Source organism: Pristiophorus japonicus, chromosome 6 (genome assembly GCF_044704955.1).
Source record: "Pristiophorus japonicus isolate sPriJap1 chromosome 6, sPriJap1.hap1, whole genome shotgun sequence".
NCBI lineage: Eukaryota > Metazoa > Chordata > Chondrichthyes > Pristiophoridae > Pristiophorus > Pristiophorus japonicus.
In genome coordinates, this window is record NC_091982.1 from 262153361 (window position 1) to 262171465 (window position 18105).

At 46.1% G+C, this 18105-nt stretch overlaps 1 protein-coding gene across 1 annotated transcript in view; it reads left to right on the plus strand.

Moving 5' to 3' along the window:
- The window catches only part of LOC139266310 (alpha-2-HS-glycoprotein-like), a 33836-nt gene extending 18165 nt beyond the window's left edge, over nucleotides 1-15671 (plus strand). Inside the window, exons 5-7 of the mRNA XM_070884130.1 lie at nucleotides 493-606; nucleotides 14217-14303; nucleotides 15375-15671. Coding sequence (XP_070740231.1) covers nucleotides 493-606; nucleotides 14217-14303; nucleotides 15375-15671 — 498 coding nt within the window. The remainder of the gene's footprint in view (nucleotides 1-492; nucleotides 607-14216; nucleotides 14304-15374) is intronic.
- Nucleotides 15672-18105: the final 2434 nt, after the last annotated feature.

An 18105-nucleotide genomic window follows, 5' to 3' on the forward strand; every position in this document is an offset into this window, starting at 1 on the left:
AACTAATTAAAGGGACCACTGGGGGCTGCTCCACAAAGCTCACAGGGAAGTTTTAAAATTATTTTTTGTGGGGCCAGGGGCTGCATTAATGTCTCACACAAAAATCGACTTCCCTGATACCTGACCTTCCATAGCCCTTCCCCAGATCAATCATCCCCCCATCTCTCCCCCGCCCCACCTCCCGTTTAACTAACCAGAGCTGTCAGATTTCCTGTCCTCTGTGATTGGTGAGCATGCCTTTTGCCTGATGGAGGTGATCACACAAAATTTGCCCCATAATTTGCGGCAGATAATGTGTTAACAGTACTGCATTAAGCTGGATCTTAGATCCACAGCAATAACCGTGTCTTGGGTAACAATTGTCATTGGGTTTCCCTCAGGGATTGAATTTGCTACTCTTGGCTGGGCTATCAGAATCTTAGGGGTAACATGGGAGAGAAGAGGAAAGACATTGTACCATTAAATAAAAAAACAACTTCTTGTGTGTTTCAGTCTGTACCAAGCCACAGGATATTAGTGGAATTCATTATCCAGGAAACATTTTGCTTCAAAGATGATTTCACAGTCGTACTTTCAGCCTGTGCTCCAAAACCCCATACATTTGCTGTAAGTATTGTTTGAACATAAACCTTTACACAGAATTACGTAGAACATACAGCACAGAAGCAGGCCATTTGGCACAACTAGTCTATGCTGATGTTTATAGTCTGCACAAGTGTCCTCCCATTCCATCTACCTCATCTCAGCATCTACCTTGCAGCATAGCTTTCTGTTCCTTTTTCTCACATGTACTCGTCTAGTTTCCTTTTGAAAGCATCCAACCTATTTGCCTCAACCACTTCCTGTGGTAGAAAGTTCCACGTTCTAACCACTGTCTGGGTAAAGAAATGTCTCCTTATTTCCCTATTGGATTTATTAGTAACTAACTTGTATTTATGGCCCCCACAAGTGCAAACATTCTCTCCACATCTCCCCATTCATAATAATACAACAATGACTCACACTTGTGTAGTGCCTTTCACAAAGCAAAATGTCTTAAGATGACTTTCGCCAGATCTAAAAGGAATAGAAAGGAAGCTAGGAGATGTGACCAAAAACACATCCAGTGGTACGTTTTGAAGTTGATGAAAGATGTAGAAATATGTAAAGGATTAGGAAGAGAATCCAGAGTCCAGTGTCACATTGGCTGAAGGATATGTCTGTGAGAGTGCAGCAGATGGACTAAAGTAAACCAGAATTGGAAAAATTGATGTTATTTACTGGGATGTAAAACTGAAGAGCATTGGGGAGGAAGGGAGAAACAAGACTATTGAGGGATTTGAAGATGAGAACATGGATTTTGAAATCAACGTACTGGGAGGCAGAGAGCTAACAGAGTTTAGGAAGGTCAGGAGTGATATGCATATGGGCATTTTCATGGGTTAGTATGTGGGTTTTGGAAGAGGTGGAGCTTCTGTAGAGTGGAGCTGGTCATCATCATCAGCAGTCCCTCGGAATCGAGGAAGACTTGCTTCCACTCTAAAAATGAGTTCTTAGGTGACTGAACAGTCCAATTCGAGAACCGCAATCCCTGTCACAGGTGGGACAGATAGTCGTTGAGGCAAAGGGAGAGTGGGACTGGTTTGCCGCACGCTCTTTCCGCTGCCTGCGCTTGTTTTCTGCATGCTCTCGGTGATGAGACTCAAGGTGCTCAGCGCCCTTCCAGATGCACTATCTCCACTTAGTGCGATCATTGGCCAGGGACTCCTAGGTGTCGGTGGGGATGTTGCACTTTATCAAGGAGGCTTTGAGGGTGTCCTTGAAATGTTTCCTCTGCCCACCTTTGGCTCGTTTGCCGTGAAGGAGTTCCGAGTAGAGCACTTGCTTTGGGAGTCTCATGTCAGGCATGCGGACTATGTGGCCTGCCCAGCGGAGCTGATCGAGTGTGATCAGTGCTTCAATGCTGGGGATGTTGGCTTGGTCGAGGACGCTAACGTTGATGCATCTGTCCTCCCAGGGAATTTGCAGGATCTTGCGGAGACATCATTGGTGGTATTTCTCCAGGGATTTGGGGTGTCTACTGTATATGGTCCATGTCTCTGAGCCATACAGGAGGGTGGGTATTACTACAGCCCTGTAGACCATGAGCTTGGTGGCAGATTTGAGGGCCTGATCTTTGAACACTCTTTTTCTCAGGCGGCCGAAGGCTGCACTGACGCACTGGAGGCGGTGTTGAATCTCATCGTCAATGTCCTCCCTTGTTGATAAGAGGCTCCCGAGGTATGGAAAATGGTCCACGTTGTCCAGGGCCGCGGTGTGGATCTTGATGACTGGGGGCTGTGTTGTGCGGCGGGGACAGGTTGGTGGAGGAACTTTGTCTTATGGATGTTTAGTGTAAGGCCCATGCTTTCGTACGCCTCAATGAAGATGTTGACTATGTCCTGGAGATCAGCCTCTGAATGTGCACAGACGCAGTTGTCGTCCGCGTACTGTAGCTCAATGATAGATGTTGGGACTATTGTGCTCCTAACACAGATGAGACTGCACACAGGGAGGTTAAAGTAACAGTGACCTCAGTCTTTATTAAGACACTCCAGAGTGAGGAACAGGCCTTAGGGGCCGGCTTATATACAGTGCTCCCAAGGGATGCTGGGATCCCTTGGGACTTCAGGGGATGAGCTCCCTGGTGGCAGAACATGGGAATGCATGCTTTACAGATACACAACATCACTCCCCCACAAAATCAAAGTGAAAACTATTTACAAGGTGAGGCGGTCGGGAGCCTTTCTTTCCCTGGTGGACCGCCTCGGTACAAATGTCTGTTCTGGTGTGTTGGCTGTGCCCTCGCTGGGCTGGCGTGTTGTTGGCCCTGCAGGGCTGCTGGGTGAGCCTGGCCTTGCTGGGCTGTTGGGCGTGATGGGTTCAATTTCCTGGTCTGGGGTGGTGTTGTTGATCCTTTGGTGTCAGTTGTGGGCTCGAAAAAGGTGGTGTCTGCTGTGGGTTGTTCAGGGCAGTCTGTGAACCACAGCCTCGTTTGGTCCAGGTGCTTTCTGCAAATTTGTCCATTGTCTAGTTTGACTACAAACACCCTACTCCCTTCTTTAACTATCACCGTGCCCGCGATCCACTTGGGACCATGTCCATAGTTTATCACATACACAGGATCATTCAGATCAATTTCCCGTGACACAGTGGCGCGACCATCGTTTACATTTTGTTGCTGCCGCCTGCTCTCTACCTGATCATGCAGGTTGGGGTGAACCAGCGAGAGTCTGGTTTTAAGTGTCCTTTTCATGAGTAGCTCAGCCGGGAGCACCCCTGTGAGCGAGTGGGGTCTCGTGCGGTAGCTGAGCAGTACTCGGGACAGGCGGGTTTGGGGTGAGCCTTCTGTGACTCGGTTAAGGCTCTGTTTGATTCTTTGTACTGCCCGCTCTGCCTGCCCATTGAAGGCTGGTTTAAACGGGGCCGAGGTGACATGTTTGATCCCATTGCGGGTCATGAATTCTTTAAATTCAGCACTGGTGAAACATGGCCCGTTGTCACTGACCAGTATGTCAGGCAGGCCGTGGGTGGCAAACATTGCCCTCAGGCTTTCAATTGTGGCAGTGACGGTGCTTCCCGACATTATTTCACATTCAATCCATTTTGAAAAAGCATCCACCACCACCACTTTTACCGAGAAATGGGCCCGCATAGTTGACATAGATCCTCAACCATGGTCTGGAGGGCCAGGACCACAAACTTAGTGGTGCCTCTCTGGGCGCGTTGCTCAACTGTGCACACACGCTGCATTGCCGTACACAGGACTCTCAGTCAGAGTCGATACCGGGCCACCACACGTGGGATCTGGCTATTGCTTTCATCATTACTATACCCGGGTGTGTGCTGTGGAGATCCGAGATGAACGTCTCCCTGCCCTTTTTGGGTAGCACTACGCGGTTACCCCACAACAGGCAGTCTGCCTGAATGGACAGCTCGTCCTTTCGCCGCTGGAACGGCTTGATTAGCTCTTGCATTTCAACGGGGATGCTGGCCCAGCTCCCATGCAGTACACAGGTTTTTACTCGGGACAGCAGAGGATCTTGGTTGGTCCAAGTCCTAATCTGGCGGGCCGTAACAGGTGATTTATCATTTTCAAACGCTTCCATGACCATCAACAAGTCTGCGGGCTGCGTCACCATCAACAAGTTTGCAGGCTGTGCCATTTCCACCCCCGTGGTGGGCAATGGTAGCCGACTGAGAGCATCCGCACAGTTCTCGGTGCCTGGCCTGTGGCGGATGGTATAGTTATACGCTGATAACGCGAGTGCCCACCTTTGTATGTGGGCTGAGGCATTAGTATTTATCCCCTTGTTTTCAGCGAACAGGTATATGAGGGGCTTGTGATCGGTTTCCAGCTCAAATTTGAGGCCAAACAGGTACTGATGCATTTTCTTTACCCCGAACACACACGCTAATGCCTCTTTCTCAATCATGCTGTAGGCCCTCTCGGCCTTAGACAAGCTCCTGGAGGCATAGGCGACAGTTTGCAACTTCCCCGCAACGTTAGCTTGTTGTAATACATACCCGACTCCGTACGACAACACGTCACATGCTAGCACGAGTCTTTTACACGGGTTATACAATACAAGCAGCTTGTTGGAGCATAAAATGTTTCTGGCTTTCTCAAAAGCAATTACTTGTTTTTTTCCCCATACCCAGTTCTCACCTTTATGCAATAACACATGTAGGGGCTCTAAGAGGGTGCTTAACCCCGGTAAGAAGTTACCAAAATAGTTGAGGAGTCCCAGGAACGACCGCAGCTCCGTGATGTTCTGTGGCCTGGGTGCGCTCCTGATAGTCTCTGTCTTAGCGTCTGTGGGCCGAATGCCGTCTGCCATGATCTTTCTCTCCAGAAACTCCACTTCTGTTGCCATGAAGACGCATTTCGACCTCTTCAGCCTCAGCCCTACGTGATCTAGTCGCTGCAGGACCTCCTCCAGGTTTTGTAGGTGATCGACAGTGTCCCGACCCGTGACCAATATGTCGTCCTGAAAGACCACCGTACGTGGTACGGACTTGAGTACTCTCCATGTTTCTCTGGAAGATCGCTGCAGCCGACCGAATTCCAAACGGGCATCTGTTGTAGATGAACAATCCCTTGTGCGTGTTGATGCAGGTGAGGCCCTTCGAAGACTCCTCCAGCTCCTGTAGGCTAAAGTCAGGTCGAGCTTGGTGAACGTCTTGCCTCGTGCCAGCGTCGCAAATAGGTCGTCTGCCTTAGGTAGCAGGTATTGGTCCTGTAGCGAGAAACGATTAATAGTTACTTTATAATCGCTGCAAATCCTGACCGTGCCATCACTTTTGAGTACTGGAACAATCGGACTGGCCCACCCGCTGAATTCCACTGGGGAGATGATGCCCTCGCGTTGCCTGTCCAGCTCGATTTCCACTCTCTCCCTCATCATGTGAGGTACCGCTCGCGCCTTGTGGTGAATGGGTCGTACCTCTGGGACCAAGTGGATCCGCACTTTCGCCCCGGAAAAGTTTCCAATACCTGGCTCAAAAAGGGAAGGAAATTTCTTAAGAACCTGGATACATGAGGCCTCATCGACATGTGATAGCGCTCGGATGTCATCTCAGTTCCAGCGGATTTTGCCCAGCCAGTTCCTTCCAAACAGTGTGGGGCCCGGGACAATCCAGGGTGGCAGTTCGTGCACCATGCCCTCGTAGGTGACCTTGACCATGGCACTGCCCAGGACAGTGATAAGCTCTTTGGTAAACGTTCTCAGTTTCGTGTGGATGGGGCTCAGGACTGGTTGAATGCCTTGTTGCACCACAATCTCTCAAACATCTTTTTACTCATGATGGATTGGCTTGCGCCAGTGTCCAGTTCCATGGCTACGGGTAAGCCATTCAATTTTATGTTTAGCATTATAGGTGGACATTTCGTCGAAAATGTGTGCATCCCTGTGTACTTCAGCATCTGACTCCTCTCTCTGAGGCTCGAAATTGCTTTGATCCACCATGGGCCGATCTTCCTCTGCCACGTGGTGGTTAGCAGGTGTTGCAGAACTTGCAGCTCATCTGCAAGCTCGGTGGAGGTGTCCCATTGTTCCACAGCTCTTGCAAACATGCCCTTTAAAGCGGCATGAATAGGCTGAATGGAAGCCTCCACAATGCCAACAAGGTGTGAATTGCCTTGCATTCATCCTTTGTTGCGGACTCTGAGTCATCTGGGTCACCTGAGGCCCACTGGCAGTTGCAGACTCGTGGTTTCTGCCCTGTACATTTCTGCTCGCAAACACAGTTCCAGTTAATTTATGAACATTGCGAGCACTTGTGTGCTGAGAGCTTTGTTTGGTGTTATCACTGGTGGACATAAACGCCTGTGCTATCGCAATGGCCTTACTGAGGGTCGGTGCCTCTACAGTCAAAAGTTTTCGTAGGATGGTCTCGTGGCCAATGTCCAGTACAAATAAGTTTCTGAGCATCCTGACCTCAGTCTTTGTTAAGACACTCCAGAGTGAGCATCAGGCCTTTGGGGCCGGCTTATATACACTGCTCCCAAGGGATGCTGGGATCCCTTGGGACTTCAGGGGATGAGCTCCCTGGTGGCGGAACATGGGAGTGCATGCTTTACAGATACACAACAGGGACGGTCTTGGACCTGGCCTGGAGACAACCAAGATTGAACAGGTTCCCACTGGTTCTGTCGCATGGCGATAAGGAAGATGAGTATTGAATAACCAAGCCTTCAGAAGATGATGATGTCACTGAATGTTTCAGATAGGGATGTAGGTGGGTAATGTTCTGGAGGTGGCAGTAAGAAGTATTAAGGATGGACCTGATGTGAGGATTTGAAGCTCAGCTTAGGGTCAAACAGGATGCAGCGTCGGCGGCAGTCGGGAGCAGCGTCGAGGAGGTACGTGGTGAGGCCTATAAAAGGCGTACTTGTGCAGCTACAGGGAGAAGGCAAAAAGAAGTAGAAAGAAATCAAAAGGTGACGTCACAGCCAAGAGGGTAAGTGATTGGCTGGTGATTGGTGAGTAGTTTTTCTTTTTTCTCTTCTATATCAGTGAGTAACTTTTAACACTGTTGTTGCCAATTTAAGTGTATATAAGGGTTAAGTCATGGCAGGAGAGCTCGGTTGGGTGTTATGCTCCTCCTGTACCATGTGGGAACTCAGGGACACTTCCGGTGTCCCTGACGATTACGTGTGCGGGAAGTGTATCCGCCTCCAGCTCCTGACAGACCGTGTTGTGGAGTTGGAGCTGAGGGTGTATTCACTCTGGAGCATCCACGATGCTGAGAATGACGTGAGTATCACGTGTAGCGAGTTGGTCGTACCACAGGGAAAGGGTCCACAGCCAGATAGGGAATGGAAGACCAACAGGAAGAGCAGTGCAAGGAAGGTAGTGCAGGAGTCCCCTGTGGTCATCCCCCTGCAAAACAGATACACAGCTTTGGGTACTGTTGAGGGGGATGACTCATCAGGGGAGGGCAGCAGCAGCCAAGTTCATGGCACCGTGGCTGGCTCTGCTGCACAGGAGGGCAGGAAAAAGAGAGCGATAGTGATAGGGGATTCAATGGTGAGGGGAATAGATAGGCGTTTCTGCGGCCGCAACCGAGACTCCAGGATGGTATGTTGCCTCCCTGGTGCAAGGGTCAAGGATGTCTCGGAGCGGGTGCAGGACATTCTAAAAAGGGAGGGAGAACAGCCAGTTGTCGTGGTGCACATTGGTACCAACGACATAGGTAAAAAGAGGGATGAGGTCCTACGAAACGAATTTAAGGAGCTAGGAGCTAAATTAAAAAGTAGGACCTCAAAAGTAGTAATCTCGGGATTGCTACCAGTGCCACGTGATAGTCAGAGTAGGAATCGCAGGATAGTGCAGATCAATACGTGACTTGAGCAGTGGTGCAACAGGGAGGGATTCAAATTCCTGGGGCATTGGAACCGGTTCTGGGGGAGGTGGGACCAGTACAAACCGGACGGTCTGCACCTGGGCAGGACCGGAACCAATGTCCTAGGGGGAGTGTTTGCTAGTGCTGTTGGGGAGGATTTAAACTGATATGGCAGGGGGATGGGAACCAATGCAGGGAGACAGAGGGAAACAAAAAAGAGGCAAAAGCAAAAGACAGAAAGGAGATGAGGAAAAGTGGAGGGCAGAGAAACCCAAGGCAAAGAACAAAAAGGGCCACTGTACAACAAAATTCTAAAAGGACAAAGGGTGTTAAAAGAACAAGCCTGAAGGCTTTGTGTCTTAATGCAAGGAGTATCCGCAATAAAGTGGATGAATTAACTGTGCAAATAGATGTTAACAAATATGATGTGATTGGGATTACGGAGACGTGGCTCCAGGATGATCAGGGTTGGGAACTCAACATCCAGGGGTATTCAACATTCAGGAAAGATAGAATAAAAGGAAAAGGAGGTGGGGTAGCATTGCTGGTTAAGGAGCAAATTAAGGCAATAGTTCGGAAGGACATTAGCTTGGATGATGTGGAATCTATATGGGTAGAGCTGCAGAATACCAAAGGACAAAAAACGTTAGTGGGAGTTGTGTACAGACCTCCAAACAGTAGTAGTGATGTTGGGGAGGGCATCAAACATGAAATTAGGGGTGCGTGCAATAAAGGTGCAGCAGTTATAATGGGTGACTTTAATATGCACATAGATTGGGTTAACCAAACTGGAAGCAATACGGTAGAGGAGGATTTCCTGGAGTGCATAAGGGATGGTTTTCTAGACCAATATGTCGAGGAACCAACTAGGGGGGAGGCCATCTTAGACTGGGTGTTGTGTAATGAGAGAGGATTAATTAGCAATCTCGTTGTGCGAGGCCCCTTGGAGAAGAGTGACCATAATATGGTGGAATTCTGCATTAGGATGGAGAATGAAACAGTTAATTCAGAGACCATGGTCCAGAACTTAAAGAAGGCTAACTTTGAAGATTGGCGAATGATACTGAAGGGGTTGACTGTGGATGGGTAATGGCAGACATTTAGAGACCGCATGGATGAACTACAACAATTGTACATTCCTGTCTGTCGTAAAGGTAAAAAAGGGAAGGTGGCTCAACCGTGGCTATCAAGGGAAATCAGGGATAGCATTAAAGCCAAGGAAGTGGCATACAAATTGGCCAGAAATAGCAGAGAACCCGGGGACTGGGAGAAATTTAGAACTCAGCAGAGGAGGACAAAGGGTTTGATTAGGACAGGGAAAATGGAGTACGAGAAGAAGCTTGCAGGGAACATTAAGACGGATTGCAAAAGTTTCTATAGATATGTAAAGAGAAAAAGGTTAGTAAAGACAAACGTAGGTCCCCTGCAGTCAGAATCAGGGGAAGTCATAACGGGGAACAAAGAAATGGCGGACCAATTGAACAAGTACTTTGGTTCGGTATTCATTGAGGAGGACACAAACAACCTTCCGGATATAAAAGGGGTCGGAGGGTCTAGTAAGGAGGAGGAACTGAGGGAAATCCTTATTAGTCGGGAAATTGTGTTGGGGAAATTGATGGGATTGAAGGCCGATAAATCCCCAGGGCCTGATGGACTGCATCCCAGAGTACTTAAGGAGGTGGCCTTGGAAATAGTGAATGCATTGACAGTCATTTTCCAACATTCCATTGTTCTGGATCAGTTCCTATGGAGTGGAGGGTAGCCAATGTAACCCCACTTTTTAAAAAAGGAGGGAGAGAGAAAACAGGGAATTACAGACCGGTCAGCCTGACATCGGTAGTGGGTAAAATGATGGAATCAATTATTAAGGATGTCATCGCAGTGCATTTGGAAAGAGGTAATATGATAGGTCCAAGTCAGCATGGATTTGTGAAAGGGAAATCATGCTTGACAAATCTTCTGGAATTTTTTGAGGATGTTTCCAGTAGAGTGGACAAGGGAGAACCAGTTGATGTGGTATATTTGGACTTTCAGAAGGCTTTCGACAAGGTCCCACACAAGAGATTAATGTGCAAAGTTAAAGCACATGGGATTGGGGGTAGTGTGCTGACATGGATTGAGAACTGGTTGTCAGACAGGAAGCAAAGAGTAGGAGTAAATGGGTACTTTTCAGAATGGCAGGCAGTGACTAGTGGGGTACCGCAAGGTTCTGTGCTGGGGCCCCAGCTGTTTACACTGTACATTAATGATTTAGACAAGGGGATTAAATGTAGTATCTCCAAATTTGCGGATGACACTAAGTTGGGTGGCAGTGTGAGCTGCAAGGAGGATTCTATGAGGCTGCAGAGCGACTTGGATAGGTTAGGTGAGTGGGCAAATGCATGGCAGATGAAGTATAATGTGGATAAATGTGAGGTTATCCACTTTGGTGGTAAAAACAGAGAGACAGACTATTATCTGAATGGTGACAGATTAGGAAAAGGGCAGGTGCAAAGAGACCTGGGTGTCATGGTACATCAGTCATTGAAGGTTGGCATGCAGGTACAGCAGGCGGTTAAGAAAGCAAATGGCATGTTGGCCTTCATAGCGAGGGGATTTGAGTACAAGGGCAGGGAGGTGTTGCTACAATTGTACAGGGCCTTGGTGAGGCCACACCTGGAGTATTGTGTACAGTTTTGGTCTCCTAACCTGAGGAAGGACATTCTTGCTATTGAGGGAGTGCAGCGAAGGTTCACCAGACTGATTCCCGGGATGGCGGGACTGACCTATCAAGAAAGACTGGATCAACTGGGCTTGTATTCACTGGAGTTCAGAAGAATGAGAGGAGACCTCATAGAAACATTTAAAATTCTGACGGGTTTAGACAGGTTAGATGCAGGAAGAATGTTCCCAATGTTGGGGAAGTCCAGAACCAGGGGACACAGTCTAAGGATAAGGGGGAAGCCATTTAGGACCGAGATGAGGAGGAATTTCTTCACCCAGAGAGTGGTGAACCTGTGAAATTCTCTACCACAGAAAGTTGTTGAGGCCAATTCACTAAATATATTCAAAAAGGAGTTAGATGAAGTCCTTACTACTAGGGGAATCAAGGGGTATGGTGAGAAAGCAGGAATGGGGTACTGAAGTTGCATGTTCAGCCATGAACTCATTGAATGGCGGTGCAGGCTAGAAGGGCCGAATGGCCTACTCCTGCACCTATTTTCTATGTTTCTATGTTTCTATGCAACATCAGCATCTGTCTGAGTGAGCAGCCAGGGATGGAAATGCAATTGTCACTGGAGGCATAGGGTTTCTGGTGGGAACTGAATTCGATTCATTTGTCTTCCTGATGCTGGGCTGAAGAAAGTTCAGGCAGGCAGTCAGACAACACGGAGTCCTAGGTGGCTGTGGAGAGATATAGCTGAGTATCTTTGTAAATAGATTAGGAATAAGTCCTGACGAAGAATTGAGCTTTGGAGGATGTTGAAGGGGCCTATTGATGACTTCTTGGGGACATGAAGCTGTTATTTTTGAGGTTGTGCTGCAATTCATTATTTGGCTTTTTGTATATTTAACTTCCTGGTACATATAATTTATCAGTGTAAAGTTTTACAAGCCTGGGATGCAGGATCTCCTTATTTTCTCTCGTGTGCACGTGGAACTGCAGAAAATAGAAGCAAAGCAGTAAATTTCTGCAGGGATTTTTTATCCATTTCCGCCCTTTTCCCGGGGGTTTCTGTAGCTCTTGCGTCAATGTTATGGCAGATGAACTGTGGAGATTCACCCCTTCAATGGCAATGGGATTGGTGGAATCAATTTAAATCCTACAGTACTGATTTCCTACCAGTAGAGGGAGCCTTTCCATAACATTGATAATTTTAGTGGCAGAAATCACATGTAAAAGTGACAAATGCTGGAGACCGGAAACAATAATAGAAAAAGCAGGGAATACATAGCACATCCATCAATATCTGAAAACAGAAGAAGCTGGTAATGTTCTAGAATATGATCATTCATCAACAAGTAGTCATACATTTAAAATCGTTACTGAGACAGAGGAGAAATTTCTTTACACCGAGGGCTTTTGGAATATGGAATGCTTTTTAACAGGGAATAATTGAGACAGTGACCACGACATCTTTCAAAGGAAGAGTGGATAAACAGCACTGACACGATGGCCTGCTGTGCTGTAAACTTCTCTGGCCCTGTCAGAATTGCTAATATGGAACAACCCTTTTATAGGACTGAGCAAAACAAAGAGGAGAGAGAAGAACAATAGGTAATGAACTAGAATACAGATTTATCCCCCCAAAATGTCAATGCAAACCTGAGGATGGTATCTCACCCTCCTCCACAACACTTTGTGACCTTTTGGCCTGCACGTTGACTTAACCAACTTCTGAGCTTAATTGTCTCCTCCATTTACTGGCTTTTTACTTCCATTCACATTCTACTCTGTTCTTTTCATTTTGGAGTGATTTTACATAGAAACATAGAAACATAGAAAATAGGTGCAGGAGTAGGCCATTCGGCCCTTCTAGCCTGCACCGCCATTCAATGAGTTCATGGCTGAACATGCAACTTCAGTACCCCATTCCTGCTTTCTCACCATACCCCTTGATCCCCCTAGTAGTAAGGACTTCATCTAACTCCTTTTTGAATATATTTAGTGAATTGGCCTCAACTACTTTCTGTGGTAGAGAATTCCACAGGTTCACCACTCTCTGGGTGAAGAAGTTTCCCCTCATCTCGGTCCTAAATGGCTTACCTCTTATCCTTAGACTGTGTCCCCTGGTTCTGGACTTCCCCAACATTGGGAACATTCTTCCTGCATCTAACCTGTCTAACCCCGTCAGAATTTTAAACATCGTCAGAATTTTAAACCCTTTTGTCTCTTGACAAACCTTTTTACAGTCTGACTAAGATGACCTGCACTTTTCACTTAATTACAGCTTTTCAAAAAAAATCTGTTCACATCCTATATAGCATTTATGTACTATATAAGAACATAAGAAATAGGAGCAGGAGTAGGCCATGCGGCCCCTTGACCTTGGCCCGCCATTTAGTACGATCTTGGCTGATCTGATCATGGACTCGAGTCCACTTCCCTGCCCGCCCCCTTATTCCCTTATCGTTTAAGAAACTGTCTATTTCTGTCTTAAATTTATTTAACGTCCCACTTCCACAGCTCTCTGAGGCAGCGAATTCCACAGATCCACAATCCTCTGAGAGAAGAAATTTCTCCTCATCTCTGTTTTAAATGGGCGGCCCCTTATTCTAAGATCATTCCCTCTCATTCTAGTCTCCCCCATCAGTGGAAACATCCTCTCTGAATCCATCTTATCAAGCTCCCTCATGATCTTCTACATTTCGATAAGATCACCTCTCATTCTTCTGAATTCCAATGAGTAGAGGCCCAACCTCCTCAACCTTTCCTCATAGGTCAAGCCCCCTCATCTTGCCTGAATACTTTGATACTAAGAACATAAGAAATAGGAGCAGGAATAGGCCCCTCGTGCCCGCTCCGCCATTCAATAAGATAATGGCTGATCTTTGACCTCAACTCCACTTTCCGACCCAATCCCCATAACCCTTATGAAAGAAATATTCAGGGTAAGATGTTTTAAATGTAAAATTGTCACTCCTACTCAGTGTGCACTTCGGCAGTTTGTGCAATACTGAATAGCCTCTGTCAGGTGGAGTACCCCGGTATCACTTCACCCAATGTCACGTTGCTCTACAATCTCTCGCCGCTCCTTCGCCCAACCTTGCTGCTTCTCTGCTGTTTGCCGCCGCTCCTGCTGTATTTGCCCATGACTAAGAACATTACACTGAAGGTACTTCTCTCTCTTTTCACCTTCTCCGTTAAGGTAATTGCATCCGTTAATTATGTGACGTTTTGTTGCAGAGATTAGAAGTAAAAGGGCAATTTACGTTTTGCACAAGTATTGCAATTTGCTTCTGATCCTCAGTAAACCTTTTATAATTAATAAAAATCTCACTTTACTTTATTTTCCCTTTCCTCCCCTCTTCTCTTTCCTGACTGAGAGGGCAGGCTCCTGTATTAATTCAAGGTCTCTGCCACCGATGCTTTGTAAGTGCCTGTAGCAGATGCGTGAGGTGAGCCAAGGTGACTCCCTCTCAAAGTTCTTTCCTCTCTGTCACCATATATGGCGATCTTCACCCTGAATTTGCTAATTCTTCCCATCAGCATTATTCAGATCAGGAGTTCAAAACAAACTGTATATTTAATGCCCACCTTGATAAATATACTGACTCTAATAAAACAGACAAGTGCAATAGATTTGTAATCCATGATTAATTTATAAGTCTATTTCCAAAATATGTCACAATTTCTCTTCCTTTTGCAGCATTTGGGTTTCTGTACGGCATCTTTTGATTCTGCGACTCCGGATGATGATGTGATTGAGGTGACCTGTGACATTTATGCGACAAAGGTAGTTGCAATGAACTTTGTCTGCATCTCTCTTTTTTGTTCTTCTGGTCCTCAGGAAAGTTTAGAACTCAGTTCATTATCAACTCATTCTCTGAGTGTTTCACAGATTTCCTGTGGTTCCTTCTTCCGTTCTATAATCTGCCTCTGATTGTGCTCTCTTTCGAGATTATGAGATTATCACCTTTCTTTTTAACATCTGATTTCCTCTTAATGCTGCCCTCCAATGTTTTCTGTCCTGTTACCCTGATCATGTAAATATTGAAACACATCTGCTTTTGGACTGAACAGTTCAGCTTTTTAGCAGGGTGTCCAGAAATTTCTCCTGTTCCACAAATAGGGCCAAAGAGGACCAGTTTCGGGGGGTGGGGGAGGAGCAGTGTCCCGTGCCCATTAAGCGCCTGCAGACACCTAAATCAGGCATATGTAAATTAGGGAACTAACCTGTGGCAGACACCAACAGCTTCGGTAAAATCTTACTGAGGCCTGGGGCCCAATTTCAGGCCAGTCTCGGGCCTCCTGGTTGAAATGTTCACCGGCTGCACAGTGCCAAAAATGGGTAGATGAATTTCTACCCTGTATTTCAAAGTAATTGATTTTTTTCTTCTTACTTGTGTGCCTTATGATGATGCTGGCTTTAGTTACTTAGGTTAATAATTAATTTCCTCACCAGCAAAGAAAACATCAGAGCTTCAAACCATTATCTCTGACCCTACCTCACGACCTTCCTGCCACATATTAACTTTAGGATTTGGCAGAAGAGGTGACCCTTCTGCCATGTGGCTATCCTACGCTCTCAAAACATATAGTTCATAGAGCGGGAAAGAGAATGATTGCATTTCTGTTTTTAATAATTTGCGTGGACAGAAATTATGTGTGAATTATTATTAACTTTTAAAATAAAATGCTAGGCTGAATTAGATCAGAAAGCAGTCCCAAAATAATTACTGAGAACAAAATCAGCAAAAATGAGACAACTGTGACTAGTCACCTTATGATTACATATTGCAAAAGAATTTTCTGAGATGACTGACCATTTTTAAAGTCACTGAGCTGATTTTTAATGTTACTGCAGGGAGTGACAGCCAGAGGACTAAGTGGGCAACTGGAGCCTCATGAGAACAGCTATCCAGATAAAGAGCAGATATTTAAACCCAAACGCAAGAGATCGATTTCCAAACCCAAACGTCGGAAGATAAAATGGTCAAGGGAGAAAGATTCATCTTCATCAGAATCATCAGAGGAACAACAAATGCACAGCCAACGTAAACCTTTCAGACGCCCAACTATTCATTATCGCAGTTTCCCAAATCTCCCCCCACACCCACACACCTGCCCAGGTCAACCCCGATACATTCTGAAAACACACTGACCAAGTAAGAGAAAGAGAGAGAAAGAGTGGGGCAAACTTTCCTCTTCAGTGCCTGGAACTTGGCCGGGCAGAAGCACTTATTGCAAATTTGGGCACAAGCTGCTCACACGATTTTCCATCCAAATGAGGAATCTGCTCCAACCTCTCTCCTTCAACTGCCAACAAGTCAACAGAAAATGCTGAAAAATGTCATTGCTCGCGGTAACTTCTTTGTACTGGAAATGATGTTGAAGAATTGCTCTAAATTTACGTATTTAATCTGACCATAGCCATAAATTTCAACATGAAAAATAATCTGAAATAAGTATTAATATTAAATTCTTAACATATAACAAAGCTTGTTTTTTATAAAAATCTATCTGAATATGAATTTTGATCATCTTTAGGGACAGAATGTTCGCTGGTATTTGTATGTATATATAGGCATTGTTTTTCCAAAAGATTGCTTCAAATAAAATGTGCTGTAACCAGACATTTTATTTTTATTGTAACTTTGCCTAGTTATGAAACAAACTCAATTAATCACATTATTGCACTCAAAAGTCACTAGCTTTCCTGTCAACAATCATCTCAAAAAATGGCGACAGAACCTTATTTTTGTATCTCGACCTGGAGATAGGACGTTGGGTTAGTATGTTGGGTGACAACAGATATTGCCACATCTGATAGAAGTGAGGCCTATCTGGGGGTCTAGACCTGGATTAAGGCGTGGACCCTAGTTTTTTTCAGCCACATTATTAAGTGCTGCAACTGCCCACCGGCCATATTTAAACAAGAAGACCTCCCTCTGATGCTGCATACTTCGGCAGGGTGAGCGTTGCAAGCGACAGATAGAGCTGCCCCACGATTTTCATTGAGATGTCAGGCTTGCAGATTTTCAATCATGGGACTAACTGCTATCTCAATTGTGGTAAACTGTTTACTGGAATTTAATTTATGTTGACTCAGCTGGGACCCAGATATGCGTGTCCATTGCTGAGCGGGAGGGCATTCCTGCTGGTGTCAATTAGATTCTACAGATCCTGAAAGGTGTCGTTCCGAATCTCTCAGAAACCGGTTCTCATTGTTCTCTGCAAACAGTCCCCCAAGACCAGAAAGCCAGTGGTTAAAGAAAGAAAGAAATTGCATTTATTTATTTATTCATTCACAGGATTTAGATGTCACCAGCAAGGCCAGTCTTTATTGCCCATCCCTAATTGCTCTTGGCTTCTTGAATACAATTGAGTGGCCATCTCAGAGAGTCAATCACATTACTGTGAGCCTGGAGTCACATATAGACCGGGTAAGGACGGCAGATTTCCTTCCCTAAAGGACACTGGTAAGCCAGATGGGCTTTTATGATAATCCGATAGTTTCATGGCCACCATTACTGATACTAGCTTTTTAAAATTCCAGATTTATTTAATAACATTTACATTCCCTAGCAATTCCCACGTAAAATTCATGCTGTCTGCTAATTATAATGGTAGCAGTAGACAACCCACTGCTGAGCTGGCTAGGTGCTCAGCAGGGGGCCAAAGTTCGTGATGTTCGAATGACTTAAAGCTATCCTGCACCTCTTAAAGACAGTCTGCACCTTTTAAAGGTGCCTTCTGATGATCAAAAATTGAAAACTGCTACCGCACAAACTAAATTGGCTCAAGAGGCCAGGAAAAGGGCACCCAGGGTCTCAGATGCAGTACTCAAGGCCTTTGTGCCAAGGGTAAACACTCGAAGAGAAATCTTCTACCCATTGGAAGCCAAGAAGCCCTTCAGAAACACTCTAAGAAGGATGTGGGACCAGATCGTCGAAGTGGTCACTGCCAGCTGTGTCACCTCCAGGACATGGCTCCAGTGCCTAAAGAAGTTTAATGACCTCAGATGAGTGGCCAAGGTCAGTGAATGCTTCTACAAAGGCCGTCTCCTACCAACTGTTCCACCAGCCTCACACTGCTCAATGCATGATACCCCCATCACTTACCTTCCAACAATCTCTACCAGGCATGAGGCACATCTCACATTCCTAGCTTCACCTCACCTTCATACATTTAACATAGTTGCAAGCCTCACACCCACAGTTCACAGCTTGAATACACAGTCAGTTATTCAACCATGACAGCCACATCACCCAAACCCATACACCACACTCACTGACACACTTCCCTCTCTCTTGCTGGAAAAGGTGGCGCATAACTGGTCCCCATGGAGGAGATAGTGCTGGCCATTCTAGGCAGGGGCATGGTTGAGCCCATGGCCAGAAGCAGGGTTAAAGTGTACAAGATGCCAGTATCCTTATGTGTTATCCTCCTTCTCACATCCCTCGTCCCACAATCTCTTCTGATTTACAAGCTGCACATGATGTAAGACTGCACCTCTTGCTTCCCCCCACCCCCGCTTCCCTCATCACAACCCTACCCTTGTGGCTTTCTCATTTCAGATACTCAAGAAATCCAGC